The 20556-nt window shown below is 41.8% G+C and overlaps 1 protein-coding gene across 2 annotated transcripts in view; it reads left to right on the top strand.

Moving 5' to 3' along the window:
* The window catches only part of e2f1 (E2F transcription factor 1), a 145149-nt gene that overhangs the window by 87395 nt on the left and 37198 nt on the right, over positions 1 to 20556 (top strand). For both annotated transcript variants that reach the window (XR_007193370.1, XM_048241474.1), the window contains exon 4: positions 10249 to 10401. Coding sequence is in view for 1 of the 2 variants with exons in the window: in XM_048241474.1 (XP_048097431.1) it covers positions 10249 to 10401 (153 nt within the window). In the remaining variant the exon portion in view is untranslated. The remainder of the gene's footprint in view (positions 1 to 10248; positions 10402 to 20556) is intronic.

The following is a 20556-nucleotide window of genomic DNA, read 5'->3' as shown; positions in this document are numbered from 1 at the left end:
GTTATGTCGGTTAGAGCCGAACGCATGAAGTCACGTAAAAGTACCAATGTTGCCCTTGATTGTGTGTTTTGCCAATTTTTGTTGGATTCTTGATTAATTGATAAAGTCCGAGTTTCATTGCAGTGGCTTTTCATTTTGCATGAACATCTAAAAATATTAAACAAATAAACAATATGTAAGAGATTATTGTAACACCATGTTCAAACACCAGTAAGTTGTTAACGCCAAAGAAGAACAATGATAATAGAGGGTTAATAGAGGGTTTATTAAAGCGTACACATTGAGACATAAGGGAGGTTGGAGGGGTAGCTATTCACCAACAGGGTAACACTGCACACACAGGGAACAGCAATACTGTAAACCACTACAAATGCACACAATAAATCGGTGTGGAAAGGTAACAGGCACTACAAATTCATCGGGTTAACACCATCACTACAAACACATGCAATAAGCCTGTGGTGAACAACTACTCCCCACTACAGCCAGTGGCCCGCAATGCACAAAGCTTAAAACCTTCGTAATCAAACACAGATTAAATAGTTTTACAGTTACAAGTCAATTACCTTTATTAAATTTACCAAACAATATCTAGAAGCATAGAATCAACACACGTTACCAGATCCAACTGCTATCTATGCGGGGCCGCTGGCTGAAGTAATTGGTGGCGCACAGTTTCCCAGTACAGGTTGGCCACCCTGTCTGAGACAAACAAAACCAAATTAAGTAACCACACACACAAACATACACCAATCACACATTGAAACCACTCACACATGCACCCACACAACCATCAGTGAAACCCAGCTACAGAAGATCAGGTAAGTTAACCAGGTAGTTAAACAACGCATACACACACTCAATATCTAGCACACCTCACACATACACGCAAAAGACACTAAACCTGTACGCCACCAACCTTACCCCCTGCACAACGGAGACCAAAGAGGCCCGGCACCTCCAACTTCCTGTTTTTAAAGGGAAGCCATCATTTCAAACCGGGCACTTCCTGTCACTCAGCGCCACAGCTCCCCTATTGTCCCGGCCCAGTCATTGCACCCACCCACAATACAGTCCATTCTGTTACATTATTGCTGTGTAGGCCTACTTAACATCTGCAGTATTAAAGTGAAGAAATGTAAATGTAGCCAAACAGATTAGTGCTAAATGTTTTAAGCGCAAGTGGCATTTTGTTTTGTTGGCATCCAATTTAATGAAGTGAACTAAACTGATTTCTTTGGCATTTATTACACTACATGAAAAAACAATACACCTCTCCAGACAACACACCCCTTTGTATACAATGTGTCCATGCTTTTTTTCCTATGGCAAAATAACGCAGATTTTGGATAATCACGCCTGTTGATAATATAGAGGTCTGAAATGCAGTCAGACGTTTTGCCCTAGACACATTTGTGATCTGACATGTAGTGTTTTTTGTGTTAAAAGAGTTAAGTTTGGTTTTGCTATGGGAACCAAAACAAACTCCTCAGCACCATAGACAGAAGAGTTTACCCACAATTAGCAACTTTAGCATGACAATGCAGCTGCCACGAAACAGAGCATGATGTCTGGATTAAGCCACACTGTCAACTTTATGTGGAGAAGAGATATTTGTTATAATGAAAGCAAGCATTGTGCATAATGCTTGCCACTTGAGGGAAACCTTAAAGGATAATTCCGGTATTCAGCACTTTGAGTCCCTTTTCTGGTTTGTTTTGGATGAACAGGAGTGGTGGACACCAAAATTTTGACGATGGGTCCTGTCTCGACTTGCTGACTCGTTTTGAATGCCTTTGACTGTTTCAGAGTGGCTGGCTATGGGCATGCACAGGAATTATCCTTTAAACTTTTAAATAGCTAGCATAATTATCTAATCAATGCTAATCGGTGGCCAGCTGGAGACAAAAGGACACAATTTCACCCAGTAACCATTCATCGTGTTGTGGATGATGTCATAGCTGTCATGATTGGAGATGAGCAGGGACGGATCATGGCTTGTGCCAAGTGTGCACGTGCACAGGGGCCCTGAGCCAATTTTTAAAAAAAATAAAAAATTGCCCTGAATTTAGGCTAGATTATGCCCGGTGCTTCTGTCTGTTAATTTGCGGCACAACTGAATGGTGTTATGGAACCGCGGACCGAAAGAAAAATAAACTAAATGTTTTCCTGATCAATATACTTCTTAATTCATAAAATATAGAGGCATAACATTAGGTGGAAGTGGTAACTATGAGTGCTCATTCAATGTGTATGCGTATTTGCGAAAGTGAAACTGACAAACTGAACCACTCGTGGGTAGGTGAATGAAGTGGATTCCTGCAATGTTCATGAAAACAGCATAGCGATTGGATAGCCTAATAAATCACGACTTGTTGTAGGCCCAACAGTATCTTATATCGTAGCAAATAGCCTATGGCGATGCCAACAACAGATTTAAAATCGCCTCGCTGGAGTGAGCGCATAATGTGGGCTGTTGCGCAAAGAAATTAATTAGGGAGATGATCTGCATCTCCATTTACCAAACGCTATGGTTTTGCTAACATCTCCACTGTTAACGTGAAATATACAAGGATACAAGGAAGTTTATTGTCACATGCATATAGTTACTGGAAGTAAGAAATGCAGTGAAATTATGTCTGGTGTCAGCCTATTTGTGCATTAATGGGGTAAAAAGTGCAGTAGAAGAGGGGTTTAGTAGATTAAGTGGCAAGGGCTGCATAAAAAAAGGTGGGGGAGGATTGGGATTGGGTGGGGGCACCAACAAGGAGCACCCAAGAGCAACAGGGGCAAGGAAAACCCCTTACCAAGGAAGAAACCTTGGGCAGATCCACGGCTCAAGGGGGCTAACCCAACTGCCAGGGGTCTTGGTGTGTGTGTTGGGGGATGACAGGGGAGATGGGATAGTGTGCTGTGTATGTGGGGAGAGGGCAGTGTGCAATATGTGTGTTGGAGAAGCTTCCTCATGAGACAATGTGCTGTGTATTGGGGGGACTTACTATTGCAAGCAGAGTACTGTATGTAATGTATGTGAGTGATGACAGTGAAGATGTGTGTGTGTGGGGAGGAGGGAGTGGAGCAGTGACTGTGTGTGTGTGTGTGTGTGTGTAGTGTGGGTAGGTGGGGGCAGTGTGCTGTAAGTATGTAGAGGATGTGTGTTGGAGAAGATCCTGAAGACAATGTGCTGTGTATGTGGGGGCAGTGTGCAGCAAGTATGTATGTGAAGTGATGACAGTGATGATGTAAGTGTGTGTGTTGGGGGGGGGAGGGACTTACTATTGCAAGCAGAGTACTGTATGTAATGTATGTGAGTGATGACAGTGAAGATGTGTGTGGGCTGGGAGGGGAGATGGAGCAGGGACTGTGTGTGTGTGTGTGTGTGTGTGTGTGTGGGGTAGGTGGGGGCAGTGTGCTGGAAGCATGTAGAGGATGTGTGTTGGAGAAGATCCTGAAGACAATGTGCTGTGTATGTGGGGGGCAGTGTGCAGCAAGTATGTATGTGAAGTGATGACAGTGATGATGTAAGTAAGTGTGTGTGTTGGGGAGGGACTTACTATTGCAAGCAGAGTACTGTATGTAATGTATGTGAGTGATGACAGTGAAGATGTGTGTGTGGGCGGGAGGGGAGTGGAGCAGGGACTGTGTGTGTGTGTGTGTAGTGTGTGTGTGGGTAGGTGGGGGCAGTGTGCTGGAAGTATGTAGAGGATGTGTGTTGGAGAAGATCCTGAAGACAATGTGCTGTGTATGTGGGGGCAGTGTGCAGCAAGTATGTAGAGGAGGCTTACTGTAGCAAGCAGTGTGCTGTATGTATGTGAAGTGATGACAGTGATGATCAGAGGTGGAAAGTAGCAAAATACATTTACTCAATGCTACTGTATTGAGTAGTTTTTTTCTGTGTATTTTGTATTTTTTTAAGTAGTTTATAAAATTGGTATTTTAAATTTTACTTGATTACATTTTGAGTGAAGTATTGTACTCGCAACATCAAAAATCCCATCCGTTACTTGAGTAAAAAAAAAAGTTAAGACTAACGAAAACAGAAAGGGAGAGAAAAAAAAAAGCGCCCTACAACAGGACATGAATCAAGCTGAAGCCATGCAGTCTTTCTGAAAGTGATGGAGATGGAGCTGGATCACAGAGATGCCCTCAGATTACATGTGTAGCCTAACCTATGAAAGTGTACAGTATTTTCCGCTATTTCAATGGGTTGTCTCAGTTCGCTTTTAGCACTAATGATTGGCGGAGATAGCCTAAGCAAACACCATGGGATTTCGTGGTTTTGACGCTTGTGCTCACCTTTCTTTGGAAAGTTTATTAGTTGTTTCCCTCATTTTGATGTCTATTTTTCCTGTTTCGCCTTTGTTTTGGTAACCTGACTTGGCTTTCTTGAGAAAGACATTGCACCAGCAGCACAACTATTAGCGGTCCACTACTAGCGATGCTCAACTAAATAAACAAAAGATAGACTATCGTGGCAGGCGGACTAAACCATTTAGCTCTTTAGCAAGGGAGAGTGAGAGTGACCCTAGACAGTTTTCACTATGTTTTGTATACAAAATCCAGTCAGTCCTGTCATTTTGACATTTAATTTGGAAGTTAAAATATTCAGGTAAAATAAATATATGGTGGAAATAAGTATTGAACACTTAATTTTTTCCTAAACTTCATAGGGTTAGGGTTAGTGAGTCTATTCAAATTTTTCACCACACATTATATTAACGCGATATAAAAAATCCAAACATAACAGTTATGTGTAATAAAGTGGAATGACACAGGAAAAAAAGTATTGAACGTGCCTACTGAAATTTCTTCAATACTTGGTGGAAAGCCTTTGTTTGTAATGACAGCTTTAAGACATTTCCTGTATGACAAAACTTATTAGTCGCAGTATCAGGTGTGATTTTGGCCCATTGTTCTAAACAGATTCCAGGGGTCCCTCTTGTGAATCCTGATCTTTAGTTACTTCCAGAACTGTTTAATTTAATTGAATTGGCTGCCTTCAAGTCTTTCTGGAGCTTTCTCAGAGTGGTCCTTGGCCCTTGAATTGACTATCTTTCTGACTCCCTGGTCAGAAATATTTAAGAGAGATCCTGTGCATGGTCGGTTGATGATGCAGTGATGTTCCTTCCACTTGCAGATAATGGCTGAAATGCATCTGTAACCAGTTTCATTGACATGTTTTGCAACAATAAGGTTGCAAAGGTCTTGGGAGAGCTTTTTGCTTTTATCCATCATGAAATGTTTCTTGTGTGACACCTTGGTAATGAAAAACCTTTTTATAGCCCATTAATATGTAGGCTACTAACCAAGCTTATATTAATTTGCACAGATAGAAAGGATAACTACTCTCTAACTGCTTACAGATTCCAGCTCGTTCCTTCCCTTTCCTTGCCTTAGTGCTTTTTCTTAGCGTGTTCAATACTTTTTCCCTGTGTTATTCCACTTCATTACACATGACTCTACTTATGGAGTTGTTTGGATTTTTTATGTGTGGATTACCTAAATTATTGCTAATGCCTGGTGAAAATGTTGTGCCCCCCGTATTCCACTTTTCAAGGGCCCTCTCCTCCATTGGGGCCCTATATTTCCCACTTTCCCCAGTCTGACGCCCTTTAATGTGCTGAACCTTCTGCTCGTTTCCAAATCTAAAAAAACTCTGCAACTCAACATTGGCCTGCCTGCCTCAGCTGCCTGTGAGAGGCATTTCAGTTGTGCTGGATTACTGTTCACTGCAAAGCGATCAAGGATGAGTGCAACTAACTTTGAAAATCAACTACTGCTCAAACTTAAAGGAGAACTCTTTCACATTTTTTCATATAGATCTCCATTTCTCAACGTCACGGAGTACTGTCGGTATGAACAAAACTGAAACAATCGGTTTTACCTAGCTCGAGTTGCTCCAGCTACAGCGCTACACACTGGGAGCATGAACATTGCTGCCTTAGCTGCTGGCTGCAGCAACTCGAGCTAGGACCAGAGTCCTTTTAGGCAAGTCCCTCCACTCGGCAGGCCATATTGCAACGCTTTTTGGGCACTTATCGTGCATCTATTTCAGCAGAAATGTGTGTGCGTAAGGCTTCACGACACCAATCTTGCTCCAGTGGCAAGATCACAACAGATGATTGGCACGATGTCTTCACAGCACACCACATGATTGGCTCAATGTATTTTACAACACACCACATGATTGGCTCAATGTATTCACATGTCGACGTTTTGCCGTGGAAGGGTTGTGATATGTGTAGACAACTGCCATATTGGCGTTACAAACTAACCCCATGCATTACTATGGAGGATTTTTTTGAGTGCTATATCTCCTCATTAGAAAGTCTCTGGTAAAACTGGTTGTTCTGGTACCCCCCCCCCCCCCAAAAAAAAAGTAACTAAGTAACTTTTACTTAAAGTACATTTTAAATTAACTACTTTTTACTTTTACTTGAGTACAGTTTCAGATTGGTATTTTAACTTGTACTTGAGTAATATTTAATCAAAGTATTGGTACTTTTACTTGAGTACAATATTTTCATACTTTTTCCACCTCTGGTGATGATGTAAGTGTGTGTGTTGGGGATGGGGGGGGGCAGAAAGGCTAGGCAATCAAGGACATGGGTAGATGGAGGAGAAATCAAAAATAATAAATAAAAAGTGTGCAAAAGTTGGAGAAAGTCAGATATATGTGTGTGTGTGTTTTGACGTGTGATGAAATAAGAAAATAAATAAAAAGTCTGTAGCATAGGGAGAGGGATGTAAAAGTGCTAAAAGTCTTGTAGGTGTGTGTGGGTGTGTGTGTGTGTGTGTGGGGGGTCATGAGTGCTGAGGAGGAATGAGTGCAAAGTCAGTATAGTGTGAGTTCAGAGTTGGGAAATGTTTGAGAGTGCTGAGGAGTGAATGTGTGCAAAGTCAGTATAGTGTGAGTTCAGAGTTCCGGATGGCCTGGGGATAAAAACTTCTCCCGAGTCTCTCAGTTCTGGCTTTGTGACTACATAAGCGTCTTCTTGATTTCAGCGGTAGGAATAATCCATTGTTAGGATGAGAAGAGTCCTTCAGAATCTTTTTTGCTCTTAGGAGTACTCTTCTGGAATAGATATCTTGTAGAGCAGGGAGTAGTGCGTTCAGCTGAACGCACTACTCTCTGCAGAGTACTACAATCTCTAACTGTGGAGTTCCCATACCAGGTGATGATGCTACCAGTTAGAACACTCTCAACCGCTGAAGTGTAGAAGGCCTTCATGATGGATGTAGAAACTTTGAATTTCCTTAGCTGACGAAGGAAGTAGAGTCGTTGTCTGGACTTCTTCAGAACATATTGAGTGTTAACAGTCCATGTTAAGTCTTCAGTAATGTGGACACCAAGGTATTTAAAACTTGTGACTCTCTCTACAGGTTGCCCAAAGATCATTAGTGGGGTGTAACTGTAGTTCTGCTGCTGCCTTCTGTAATCCACTACCATTTCCTTGGTTTTATTGATATTCAGTGTCAAGCTGTTAGATTGACACCACTGTGCCACCCTCATCAACCTGATCCAAGTAGAACTGTTCATTGTTGTTACTAATCAGGCCCAAGATCACTGTGTCATCTGCAAACTTGATGATGGAGGTATGACTACTGTTGGCTTTGCAGTCATGTGTGTAGATGTTGTACAGCAGTGGACTCAAAACACAGCCTTGGGGAGCACCAGTGCTGATGGTTAATGAGTCAGATGTCAGACCCCCCACTCTAACCACTTGTGAACGGTTGGTGAGGAAGTCAAATATCCAGTGACACAGGGTGGTGTTCAGTCCTAAGGCCTTCATCTTTGTGACCAAGGTGAGAGGTACTATCGTGTTGAACTAAAGTCAATGAACAGCATCCTCACATAATTCCCATTCCCCTCCTCCAGGTGAGTTAAGGTGGTGTGCATGAGGTTTGAGATGGCATCCTCTGTAGACCTGTTGGCTCTGTAAGCAAATTGGAGGGGGTCGAAGGAGGCAGGGAGGGATGAGCAGATAATGTTTTTCACAAGCTTCTCAAAACACTTCATCACTGTAGACGTCAGGGCTACTGGGCGGTAGTGCGGTAGTTATTCAGACATGATGGACTTTTGTTTTTCGGTACTGGAACAATAACAGACTGCTTGAGGCAAGTAGGAACTGTCTCTTGAGCCAATGATGTGTTAAAGATATAAGTGAACACAGGAGCTAACTGAGCAGCGCAGGATTTCAAAACCCTGTTAGAAATTCCATCCGGTCCAGTAGCTTTTCTACAATTTACCCTCCTAAAGGCATTGCTCACATCGACCTCAGAGACACAGAAAGGTGCATCCTCATTTGCTTCACATGCTGCAGCTAGTCCAATATAGTCTGTGTTTTTTCATGTCAAAGCGAGCATAAAAGCATTAAGTTCATCAGGGAGGGCTTTACTCACATTCATCATAGGAGGGGACTTTCTTTCAAAGCCAGTGATGGTTCGGAGTCCTTTCCACACTCGTGCTGGATCACCCTCCAAGAAATCAGCTTCAACTCTGTCTCTATAGCGCCGCTTAGCATCTTTAATAGCTCTACGTAAACTATAAGATGCTGCTTTGTAATCCGTCATATCCCCTGAAATAAGCCCATTATAAGTCATGGTGCGTGTCTTTAATGCCGTTCTCACTTCTCTATCCACCCATGGCTTCTGGTTAGGGAAGCTTCGGATCAAATATGTCTCCATGCAAGGTAGTGTCAAGCAGCAGTGAAGTGAAAACCTTATCATGCAGGTAGCCAATGTTCACGTCACCTGAGTCAGACAGAAAACGGGCCCTGCTTGCTCTGTTAAAGTTTGTATGCCCCTTCCAAACTGCGTTAAAAGGGTGTATTTAACAGCCAGAATTTCGACACCCCCGAACCCCCTGTAATATGATCAGCACCACTTCTCACAAAATACGGTCAACGTCCCTGCTACCGGTCAGAAATATGACAACTGTTGTCCGATCCGTTTAATGAAAAAGGTTGGGAACCCCTGCTGTAGACTGTTTGGAGAGCAAAGAGAGATTAAACAGCTGCTGGAATTCATTTCTGTGTGGACCTGAGTTATAATATGACATAATGGGGGGGGGGTTGATATTGTGCACAGGGGGCAATATCTGTTTAATCCGTCTCTGGAGATGAGAGAGAGTTCTCAAAAACAAAGGGAGAAGCCTTGGCAGCCTAACTCTTGGCAGTGGCGCCGCCAGCCGTAATCCAGTACGCACTGTGTACAATTTTTCAACAGCTTTATTCATGAAATCATTCAATATTACAACAATAAAAATAGCTTGTGTCCTGCCTTAATTTAAACATGCTTCGCGTACAAATGATAGCCTATGTTTAGGGCAAAGAGAATGGACATCTCAACATAAGGATACATTAGAAGAGGATTGGTGTAAACTTTGTCACGACATGATAAGCAGTTCTGGCGCTTAAAAACGTGCGTTCCATTTAGTCATAAATCATTCAAGCGTAGTGCTCGTTATGAAAAGAAAACAGCAGCTTGGGGCAGTCGTGGCCTACCGGTTAGCACTAAGGACTTGTAACCGGAGGGTTGCCGGTTTGAACCCCGACCAATTTGTCCAGGCGGCCTCGGCTCCATACCTGCCAGATATGGGCCAGGTAGCAAGGGAGATGATTGTAGACAGAAGCAGGGATTCCGACAGCATGCAGGCTCACCGTGAGTCTAGGACTTATCAATTGTTTGTTTGTTGTCCATGTAAGAAGGCTTTAGCGGCCAGCCACACAGCACAATTCACAGCCACCTGCGATGTCCATCATTCCCGCCATCGTTATATTATACAGCACTACAATGTTTTGCACATATTTAGTCAATCCATTTGATGAGCTACTTTTATTGAGTTCCGTCCCTGAAGTATAAAACTATAGATCTCAGCAATGATACCAACAATGGCAAATAATTAATAACACATTTTTGTGTCACTTACTTGCAGCATACTGAAAGATATATATCAGGGCAGTGGTAGTGTAGTGGTTAAGGAGATGGGCTAGCGTGCAGTAGCCAGAAAGTTGTCGGTTCAATTCCCGGCTTCCACCGTTGTGCCCTTGAGCAAGGCACTTAACCCCAAGTTGCTCCGGGGACAATGTGATCCCTTGTAATATAGCTGACATATGTAAGTCACTTTGGTCAAGAAGTGTCTGCTAAATGTAATGTAATGTAATGTAATATCAGTGAGTGGATTTAGTCTTTGCCTGCCTACTATATGTTCACATGTCATATCTAACTCAGACCTTTGCATTTCAGTGGAAACTGCATTGATGGGCAGTCCATGATGCGATATCGGCACCTGCAGAGAGATATATTACAGCTGACAGAGGTGGAAGGGAAATTGGATGAGCTCATTTGCCAATGTGACTTACAACTTCAGCTTCTTACAGAAGACCCACAGAACAAGAAATATCCTTTTGAATACATTTTCCTCTTGCATATTTTAACACTAAAATGTCTCCAATTGTTTCATGGCAAGTATACCCTGCTGAGTTATTTGGCCTCCTCATCGCTGCTTGCACTTGTCTGGCACTAACATTTCAAACAATGAAATACAAAATGGTGGAGCTGGAGCACGCAAGGTGTAGACATGATAGTGAAAAGATAGTGCACTTCCCCAGTAAGTGTGCCAAATTTCAGTGCATATGTTTCTAAAGCCATAGAATTCAAATGGCAGAACACATAATATGCATAATAATAATTATTAAAACTAACCCTGACCTTAACCCTAACCCTTGCCTAACCCTAGTGCCTCCCATGCAGCGCTGCTTGGAATACGACGTTGGGGGCTTAAAACACCAAACACCAAACACTGACCTCAACCCCATGGACCAGTATAATCAAGCAACCTGCTTTCTGCCTCAACAGGGATTGGCCACATAATTTTTGCCCGGTTAGGGTACTGCAACTGCGCTTTCTACACATAGGCTCTCCCACTGGCTAGTGCCATCACTCTTGCGTACAAAGCGTCAGTGTGTCTCCCCCCAAATGCTTAAGAGCACACTCCACCAGGAGCGTAGCTGCCTCCTGGACAGCATGGTATCTATGGAACAGATATATTTAAGTGTGAGCTGGGCTTCAGGAAATATCTTCACCTGCTTTTACAATCTGGACATCACTAGATCATATGTGACCCTGCGGCGAAACCAGTCGCTTTGCGCACAGTGCTATTTTGAAAAAATTCACGATAAACAAACGTACGGGTTAAAATGTCGAATTTCACGTTTTCGCATAATTCGACAGTATACAGTCTACACTTTCATATTGTGAACAAATCTCACGGATAAACATAAGTTTTGACTGTTAAACCCTGACTTTATTTAGGTGAAGATTAAACACATTAGCAGTCATTCCCTTTGTCCACGCCACTATAAGGTTTTACGGTAGAGCTAAAATTGACTCATTACTCGTTACTCAATGTGTCAGCTCTCTATCGTTCTTGGCAGATACCGAATATGAATGTGAAAGACTTGCCTTTCACTTTTAGAAATATCCTGGCGTCATTTTACGGACCAGGAGAAGTTTTCCATTCAAAAGTAGGCCTATACACAAGCTGTGTACACAGAACTTCCTCTTCCCTTACTTCCCCCGAAATACATTAATTATATTCTATAGTGACACCTTATGACGTCAGTAGGGGGCAGAAAAAGACACTCACTCGGTTGATGAAACTGGACATAGTCAGTCATCCGCTTCAAAGTCATGCTACCGTAAGGCTAATAATAGCTGTGTCCTCACACTATCGCATGTGATAATTTACTTAAAAAGGTGATTTTCTCCTCTTCTGGCGTATCGTGACAGGAGGACCATGCCAACTTTGGATGTGGTTATCTTAGTGATACTTTTTGCAATACCCTCGATATACATATCGTTGGAAAGCTTAGTTAATGGCCGTTCATGTGAGCACAATAACTTAATTTTGTAAATTTTACCAAAGCGACTGGTTTCGCCTTGCAGGGTCACATATGTAGTCTGCTCTGTGCTTTCAGCCTCTCGCATGTGAGAATTCTCCTGCGCCAGCTGATCTGCCACTACTTGCTAAAGATTGACTAGTGTGATGTGCCATTTTCTATGTACTGCATGTGTAACATCATTGACTACATTGCTTAAATTCAGTGTCAGCAGGCTACCACTAGCCTGGAAAATCCATACCTAAATCCGAAAGATTAAGGGTCTGGCTATGAGTAATGAAAATGGCCCAACTCGAGGGGCGGCACCAAGCATGCATTAACCAAGCATGCATAAATATCACTGTATGCAATTGGAGAACACTACGACCGATGTTTACTGACTGATTCCAGACTTCGATGTTGCAGCGCTGTCGTCAGCTGTTTGGCTAGCCTCTGGCCTGCCTATATCCGATACACCGATGTGATTGGTGCAGCTCGGCTCCATGGGTATAGGTAATGAGCATCATTACTCATCGCCAGAGTCACCCGCTGAGCAAATTCAAATTGTGCTCTCGCAAGAACTCTGGATTTCAGGGGTAGGCTACCACAGCCATTGAAATTAAATGTGCTTATGTTGAACAACTTAGCCACAGGTCGCTGATCTCACCCAGTGATGAACATTCTGTTTGCACGCTCACCAGACTGCTTGCGTCAGACAACTTAACCACTCTTTCTGCGCACTCACCACATGCTTATTGATTATTGATCGATTGTTGATTATTCCAATTTTTGAGCGGAGAGAACTCTCCCCACTTGGCATTTTTAAAACGTTGTCTTTATTATAGGGTTGTCAAGCAATTAAAAATAATGTAATTAATTAATCTAAAGTAATTGCATGCATCCATTTTTTGCTATGAACATATTTTAAAAACAATTTTGCCAGATGAGTGAATCAATGAAGAGCCAAACCAACACTGTAGACTTTAAATTTCAACATCTCTCTCTTGTATTATAAGTTCATCAGCATAGTGCCTGGTGTCAGATTTTTAGCATAAGTGCAAATGACTAAAGTTTCCACTCACTGTCAATGACTTGTGCTGTACCCCCCATGATTTGAATTATTTTGGCCATTCAAACATGTTGTAGATTTTTAGGGCCCGAGCACCGACGGTACCGCCGGTACACGATACCGCCCTCATATGGCCAAAAAGTGTTTCAGAAATGTTCTTTGCTTAAAATGAATAATCTTAAATTTCTCAGGTTAATTTATATTATGATTATGATGACACACAATGGGCCTGCCTTGCATTGCGCCCCCACCTGGCCAAGCAAGTAAATGTGCCAGAAAATAACATGCAAAAACAAATAGCACAAACATCAAATATGTACATTTTACAAATGCACCGCGTCGGTGCTTTTGTAATTGATGTAAATGAATCATTGTAAATGATTCTGAAATGTCACGGGTTGCGGCCCGCAGGTGCTCGGGCCCGCCATTGCCGCTTGCGGCTATATTTATTCACATAATTGCTATGTTGTTGCCTTTTCTATCCAGTAGCTGGCAGTCCAGGATAAGAAATAGAGCAGTTCAGTTCAGTAGTTGAGTAAAAAAAGATGAAACTAAACAGTAGGAAAAACGAGACAAAGAAAAGCAGCGTACAAGTACGAACGGAAATGTAATGTGTTAAGTTATTGGAATGGAAAGAAATGTAACCACCTTCAACTACTACTACTACTTGTGAAGAGATTTTGTTTTGCAGAAACGTGTGAAGAAAATGTACAGTGGGCATCACTTTCAAATGGCCACTTCAGTCGCCGACATTTAGGCTGAAGCTGCGTGGAAGCTTTAGTACCACTTTCAGCCACTGTCGTCGGCTCTGCCACTGTACATCGGCTCTGCCTGCCGCCTCTTCTGAAAAAAAAAAAGCTCGATTTACCTCGATTTAGGCTACTTTGGGTATGGCTTAAAGGCTTGACTACACGATGGTAACGGAAATCAAAATTTGCTGTCTACATTATTGTCAGTGTTGGGTTAACGCCTTCACGAAATCAAAACAGTGGTGTGATAATTGAGCCAGTAGAGAAATAACTGTTCAGGAATTAATCTGTAGCCTTGGGTAGGCTTCTGCGACGTTTTAACAGGCTTCGCTATAGAGGCTTAGACAACTATGACCCAATGCTTTGGTTTATTAAATTAATTTGCCCTACTTCTTGACTGCAATGTAGTCAAATGACTGCTTGACGTGTCATTTTATTTTTCTGTACAATAAACAAATACATCTGCTTTTATGCGCGGGAATTACATTCATATTTGGAACTTACATAGTCCAATGCATCGTTACACTACGTTAGTGTTTCCCCAAAACCATAGTAGCAACGAACGTTCATAAAAACCACTATCGTAAGTTGTGTAGTTACAACTACACCTCTCGACCTGTGGTAGAATGCTAGTAGAAGCATAGTTCCAGGGATCTTCATGTCAAAGACGTCACTGACGCCAGTTATTTGTTTGCAAATTAATAATTATAAATATATTTATAATTGATATTTACACTTCTAACCACCATACATCCATATTTTAAAATGCCCAAGGCAGAAAATACATAAACATAATTTCACTGCATTTCTTACTTCCTTACTTCTTTGGTAACTATATGCATGTGACAATAAACTTCCTTGTATCCTTGTAATTAAATTAATTTGCAGCCATGTGCACGGGGGAAGCCAAGAAGGCAGATTCTGATTTTGATAATATGATCTGCACAATATAAACTTAGGTAAACAACGATGTCAATATCGTTGTCAAAATCTCAACCCAGATTCAAACTCTTGGACAGGGGACTGGTAACTGCTGTGCAACGGCGGCTGGCATCTGCCGGCCTTAACGCAATGCGCCACAGAAGTATGTGAAGGTGCCCGTTCACGTGCTACTAAACGTCATTAACCACCAGACTACTGAAGTTTGGAAACTATCATGGTCCAAACTTACTTTACTGTACGGACTTGGCCAGCCTATAGAACGGACACATTTAGGAGAGAATAGAGAATTTACGCACGCAAGAATCTGTAGGCTATTTGTGGCTGGTTACCAGCAAACAATGTTTAATGCATTAACTCAAGACGTCAAACATTTTCTAAACAATACAAACAGAAAGGATGCAGCAGGCAGCAAATGTAGAAGAGTCATTTCCAGTGGAAGAACAAAATGCTGAATGAAGCCCAAAGATATGAAGGCATATCTGGCAAGTTTTTATTTTTTGAAGACGTAAATGGTTGGGCTATAGGCCTAGTTTGCAAGAAGGAGACATAAAGCGTGAGCATGCCACACTATCCACAGCTGTGGTATCGGGGGGTAGGATGATTACTGTTAGCGCAGGATTTATATAAAATTCTTCAACAGAAGGCCTGCCTCGAATGCAGGCTTGCCCAAAAAAAAGGCCTGTGGTTTGCGCAGCCTACAATAAGTAGGTCTTAGTGAGTTAGGAGTCCTCTAGACTTCTTTTAAACTGTCTCAGAGGTGGAAAGTTGCATTCGTTGGTGGCAGGGCCGGATTAACAATTCATAGACCCTTGGGAACAAATGTCTGATGGCCCCCCCCGCCCCCCAGCCAACGTGAATCGGGCGGTCAGTTAATAGGCCTATCATGAAGATTTGTATTGCCATTTAAGGCACGAGCGCATCTGTGAGGCCAAGCCTCACCAAGTAGCCCGTTTGTTTACAACTAACATTACATTTAATTAAACTGCTTATAGGCTATGCCGAAATAGTTTCAACATTTTGAATATCAGTGTCAGGCTGAAAGCTGCTTGGGATCCCCCCTGTCAAGCAATAACCATACAAAAAGTTAAAAACAGATGACACGATCGCGGCGTCACTGACATAATCATAAATAATATAGCCTAGATATTCCAATATATTCGAATAGATGTGTTCATTTTAGAGGGATATTGAACGTCATTTTTTGAGCAATTTTGACAGCCCTAGTCCACTGTAGGCTACGTAATCATCTATTAACACCTTCCACCTAACCCGGTGAGTGGGGGTCGCTATAATCGTGTGAAATAGCACCATTGAGTAGCCTATGCGAAATAGCCTTAAAATCGTTCGGTGTTGTGTGCCTTCTGGTTTCTCCACCTACTGGTTTCCTTTGCACGCATGCTGCAGCAGTTGTCAGACATTCACAAACAAGTTGTTTTAGGCGGTTTGAAGTTTTTTCATACGCCATGAGCCGGGCTACATTACAGCCACTGGGACAAAAGACATGTAAAAAAATATATGTTTTGAAAACTAGCATTAAACTGGATTCGATCCGCAAAAACAACACACGTGACTCTCTCCACCCTGATTCCCTACTCTTTCAGCCAACTAATATGTTACGCGAATCAATTAACTATTGTAGGCTACCATTAATTAATAATGTAGGCAACACCCAGGTAACATGTTGTCCAGGCTATCTGAAACAAGGGGTTGCCTCTCATCTATAACAACTGGTTACCTTGGGCTGCTATAGTCGTCAGTGCACTGTGCACAGTAGGTCTATGCTACTCTTTGTGGTTGATCAACTAAAAATAAAAGATGTATTTGGTGATGACGTTATTGTAGGCCTAGTAGACCTAAATTCTGAGAAATTAAATGGTAATGAAACGATCTACATAGCGCACTAGACCGCTGATGTCTTCAAGGGTTGAATGAAGGGAGTTTGCAAAATTAGTGTATTTTTCAAGTCAATAAACATTCTTAAATTTCGAATATCTTCGTCAGGGAACATCTGACTTTTAAAAACCATAGGCCTGGTAGTCGCTCAGACAAGGAGTTATAAGATAAAGGCAATACCATTTGTGTCACCTAATACAGTTCAGTGAATTAGCAAGATACCATCAGAAGCCAAAGATCATAAAGCACAGTCTTGTGTGGCTCTCCCCCACATGAAGCTGTTCATGCGGTTGTAGGCTAGATTTTATGCGAGTTCTTTCTATCTGCTTTACTTTTTTGTGAGTTTAAGCGACCACCTAGGCTATGTTATAGACGTTCTATGAGGTACCAGTGTTTAGGTGTGTCACAAAACAATAAGCTCTGTCAGACTACTTTTAAAATGATTTTCAGGGCTATATACATTTTAAACATTCGGGGCTGAAGACCCGACAAAGCCTTGCGTTAATTCTTCAGGTGGGAATTGTCAGAATTTTCATAATGAGAGACTCTCATTGGTGGTTAGTATATGAAGTAGGGAATTGACAGCAACATATCCAATCACATTATGAGAGATGCTGAATTTAACATAAACTGCGATGTTTGATTTTAAATGAATGTAAATGTAGCCGGGACTAAAAGCTGGCACACGTGGGTGCTCGATGTTGTCAGTGGGTGCCCGAGAGACGGAGCACCCACGGTATCGGCGCCTATGACAAGCGTATCTCGCGGTTGCATCCATTACAAACAAACATGCAATGTGAATGTCTGGGATTGGGGAGAGCACTAAATGCTCTTCTGAACAAGCACGAAGTCAAACCTTTAAATGAAAATCACTCTTTAATAATCAAAAAAATAAACGCTAATGAAGTAAACTTGTGACCATCAAAAATTTTATTAAAAAAGTTTATCGCCTGTAACTCCATGATAACAGGACGTAACAGGAAGGCATTTGGCTTAGCAACGGAGGTTAATATGCTCTATATTTTGTCCAAATGATGTCTGTCTATCATCGTTGCACTTTCGGAGAAAACCAGAATGTTTAATTTGTCCTCGGCGCTTCTCACGGCTGCAAAAGGGATTCACTAGCCGTTAACCAAATATTTCTTTATTAGGGCAGGGCAGGCATATTTCTGGCTATTACATTATTTCTAAACCAGTCTGCTAAAGTCTGTAGTGAAGTCTGTGTAGGGTTTTCCAGCTCCATTTCTTTTTACGAGACACCCTGCTCACTTGAGACCTCTGCCGATTGTTGTAGCGTCGTTGCAGCGTCACTGGAAAAATAAAAATTAAAGTCCGGTAATCCTGCCTGATGCCGCGTGATCCCGCGCGGACCGCGAGGGAAGCTGGCCAAGTCGAAGCACTGCCCACTGTATTCGATTTAGTAAGGGAGTTAGGGGTTAGTTAGTTACTTAGTCGGTCATAAGGTAAGCTAAGTAAACAATACGTTTACAAAGTGAACTTTGACAAGGTTGGCAGCTGGCATTATTATCATCAAGAGGTGTGCTAACTCGTACCTCCGGATTGCTTTGCATTGAGGTGATACTTCAGACTTGACGGACGACCTCCTATGGTAGGCAACGGTAATTCCTGCAGAAATAGTAAAGAATGATGCTCTGTCAACAGGAGTGGTCTGGGAGTTTTTTAAACATAGTCTAAATGACTTAGGGCTGTATTTTGCACTCTGACGCATGGCGTAAAACTCGTATTCCACCCAACGCAAAGTTTAATTCCTTATCTTGCACGTTTATTTTTTAAACAATGCGCCCAGGGGTGTGGTAATTAAAAACCTAGGGAGTGGCCTGGCGCATTGTCTAAAAATCACTATTGTACACCTGGTCAGAAGTTTATGGCGAGTTGTTTATACTGTATGTTATTTTAAGAGCGCATTGTCAACAGTCATATTGGCAGGTGCACGCACCATCCTTCTATCATCCATGAACGAACACCAGCGCACGTCCATGCATTACAATGGGAAACATAATTAGAATAAAGATATGAAACGAGTTTCGAGTTACGAAATACATATCACAATGCATTTGCAAATTGGTAATGACAGTTAAAGCCCCCCTGTGTAACGTTTTCAGTTGTTTGTTAACTAAATCAACATTTACCATTCATAAATGTGGCCTCATTCATGTTTAATTATGACCACCACCAATTCGAAGCATACCTATTGGCTTAGAAATCCTCATTTAAATCTACATAGCACAGGGGCGACTAGCCGTGTACATGCGCCATGTTAAAATACCGTGGCCAGCAAAGGGACATAACACGAATACAGCTCAGTCTTTGGCGCCTGGATGCATAGAAAAACATTAGCTTGGATTCATCTGCAGAATTTCCCTACATTTAGCAATGTAAGTTCTGAGCCCATTTTCTACAAGTCATATCTTCCTAACAGTCCGACATTGACATTGTATTTTCCAACGAAATAAATAAAGAGAAATAACTTTGTTCATGATCTGTCACCAACTCACTTGATCTCTAGTTTCTAGACCCAGAGACAGTTGACAACCTAACCTTACATAGTTATGCTAGGACTAATAGACCACAAAGTTGCTGAACGTGTTATTTCAGTTTAGTTTGCAACAATATAGTTTAACCAAAGTCAGGGCTCTCAAGTTTTGAAGTTTGCAAGGAGTGAGACTTTGTTTCTCAGGGGGGAGGGGGCGTGGCATTGGCACAGTGCCATGCCCCCTTCCCCCCTGATCGAAGTACATGAAAGTCCTACGTCTGCTTGAACTACTCGTGGCGCCACACCACTTCCCCCCGATCAACAGACCCACCCTCCCCATGTCCCATCGACCAAGCTTCACGAGAGAGCACAAATTCCATTATTTCAAACACACTGTTTTATTTATTCTAGAACCCTATAATAAATAATAATCATAAATTATAATAATAATTTCACCCAAATGGGCCCTTTGAACAGCAGTGGCTCATTCTGCTCTAAACAAACAGAAAACAACCAAATGAGAAAAAACACATTTAGCCCCAAAATGGTCTCTTGAACAGTGGTGGTTCTGTCCGTGTGTGTGTGTGTGTGTGTTTATGAGTGATGTTGTAGCAGATTTTGATGCCTTGATGACTAATACTGGGGGCTCCCATTTAAAGCACTGTGGTTCAATGTCAGCCATTTTCACAGTCATGATGGTCATGGGTCGGTAGGTAGGTCAATATTTTTTTTTTCAAGATTCAAAGTAAAAAAAAGTACAATTTTGTTCATATGTAGGTATGAATTTAAACAAATGTGCATATTGTGACGTAACTGACTGGGTCCTCAACCCGTGCCTTCAGGCGCATCACTGCAAACCTCAATCTGATGCAGGTTATGTAGACCAGCCTTTCTCAAACTTCTTTGACCTGAGGCCCAGTCATGGCAGACTTTGGGGTCATAGGGCTCATCTACACGCATTCCAACCCCACTCCTCCAAATCAAATTGTCATTATCATTATCACAATCATTATTATGCCTATATTGTTATACATGCACATTCACTTAAATGTTTTGTGACATGCACATCAGAGGACTGCTTTACTAATGTAAGATATAATTAGTTTCATTGCTTTTGCATGGTTGCATGATGCTTGCATAAGAAAATAAATACTTCTCAAAACAGCAACAATTATATGGGTGCTATTGTTTTGGGATGTTTCCCTCATGCAAGCATCATACATTGGTAGGAAATGGAGGAAAAAAAATAGTTTAATTTGAATGCCTGAATGTAAGGATTCAGGAAACACAATACCAGCTTTTTTGGCGAGCAGATAGGCGTAAATCACTGATCTGTTGATCTTTAACAGATAGAAAGAAGGCTACAATAGCTTTTGGCCACGTTATATTCAAATTTGAATCAATACTCAGTGCTATACAGTGTATTATACAGTCTCTGCTCTGTTTCTATGGAAGTTCCAAAAATCAACGTTGTTCTGATAAGTGTCGTTAAACAATTAAATAGCATTCAACAGGATGAAGCGGAGC

This window comes from Alosa alosa, chromosome 4 (genome assembly GCF_017589495.1).
Source record: "Alosa alosa isolate M-15738 ecotype Scorff River chromosome 4, AALO_Geno_1.1, whole genome shotgun sequence".
Classification (NCBI taxonomy): domain Eukaryota; kingdom Metazoa; phylum Chordata; class Actinopteri; order Clupeiformes; family Clupeidae; genus Alosa; species Alosa alosa.
Note: the sequence above shows the minus strand (reverse complement) of the source record. Positions and strands in the feature narration are given on the sequence as shown.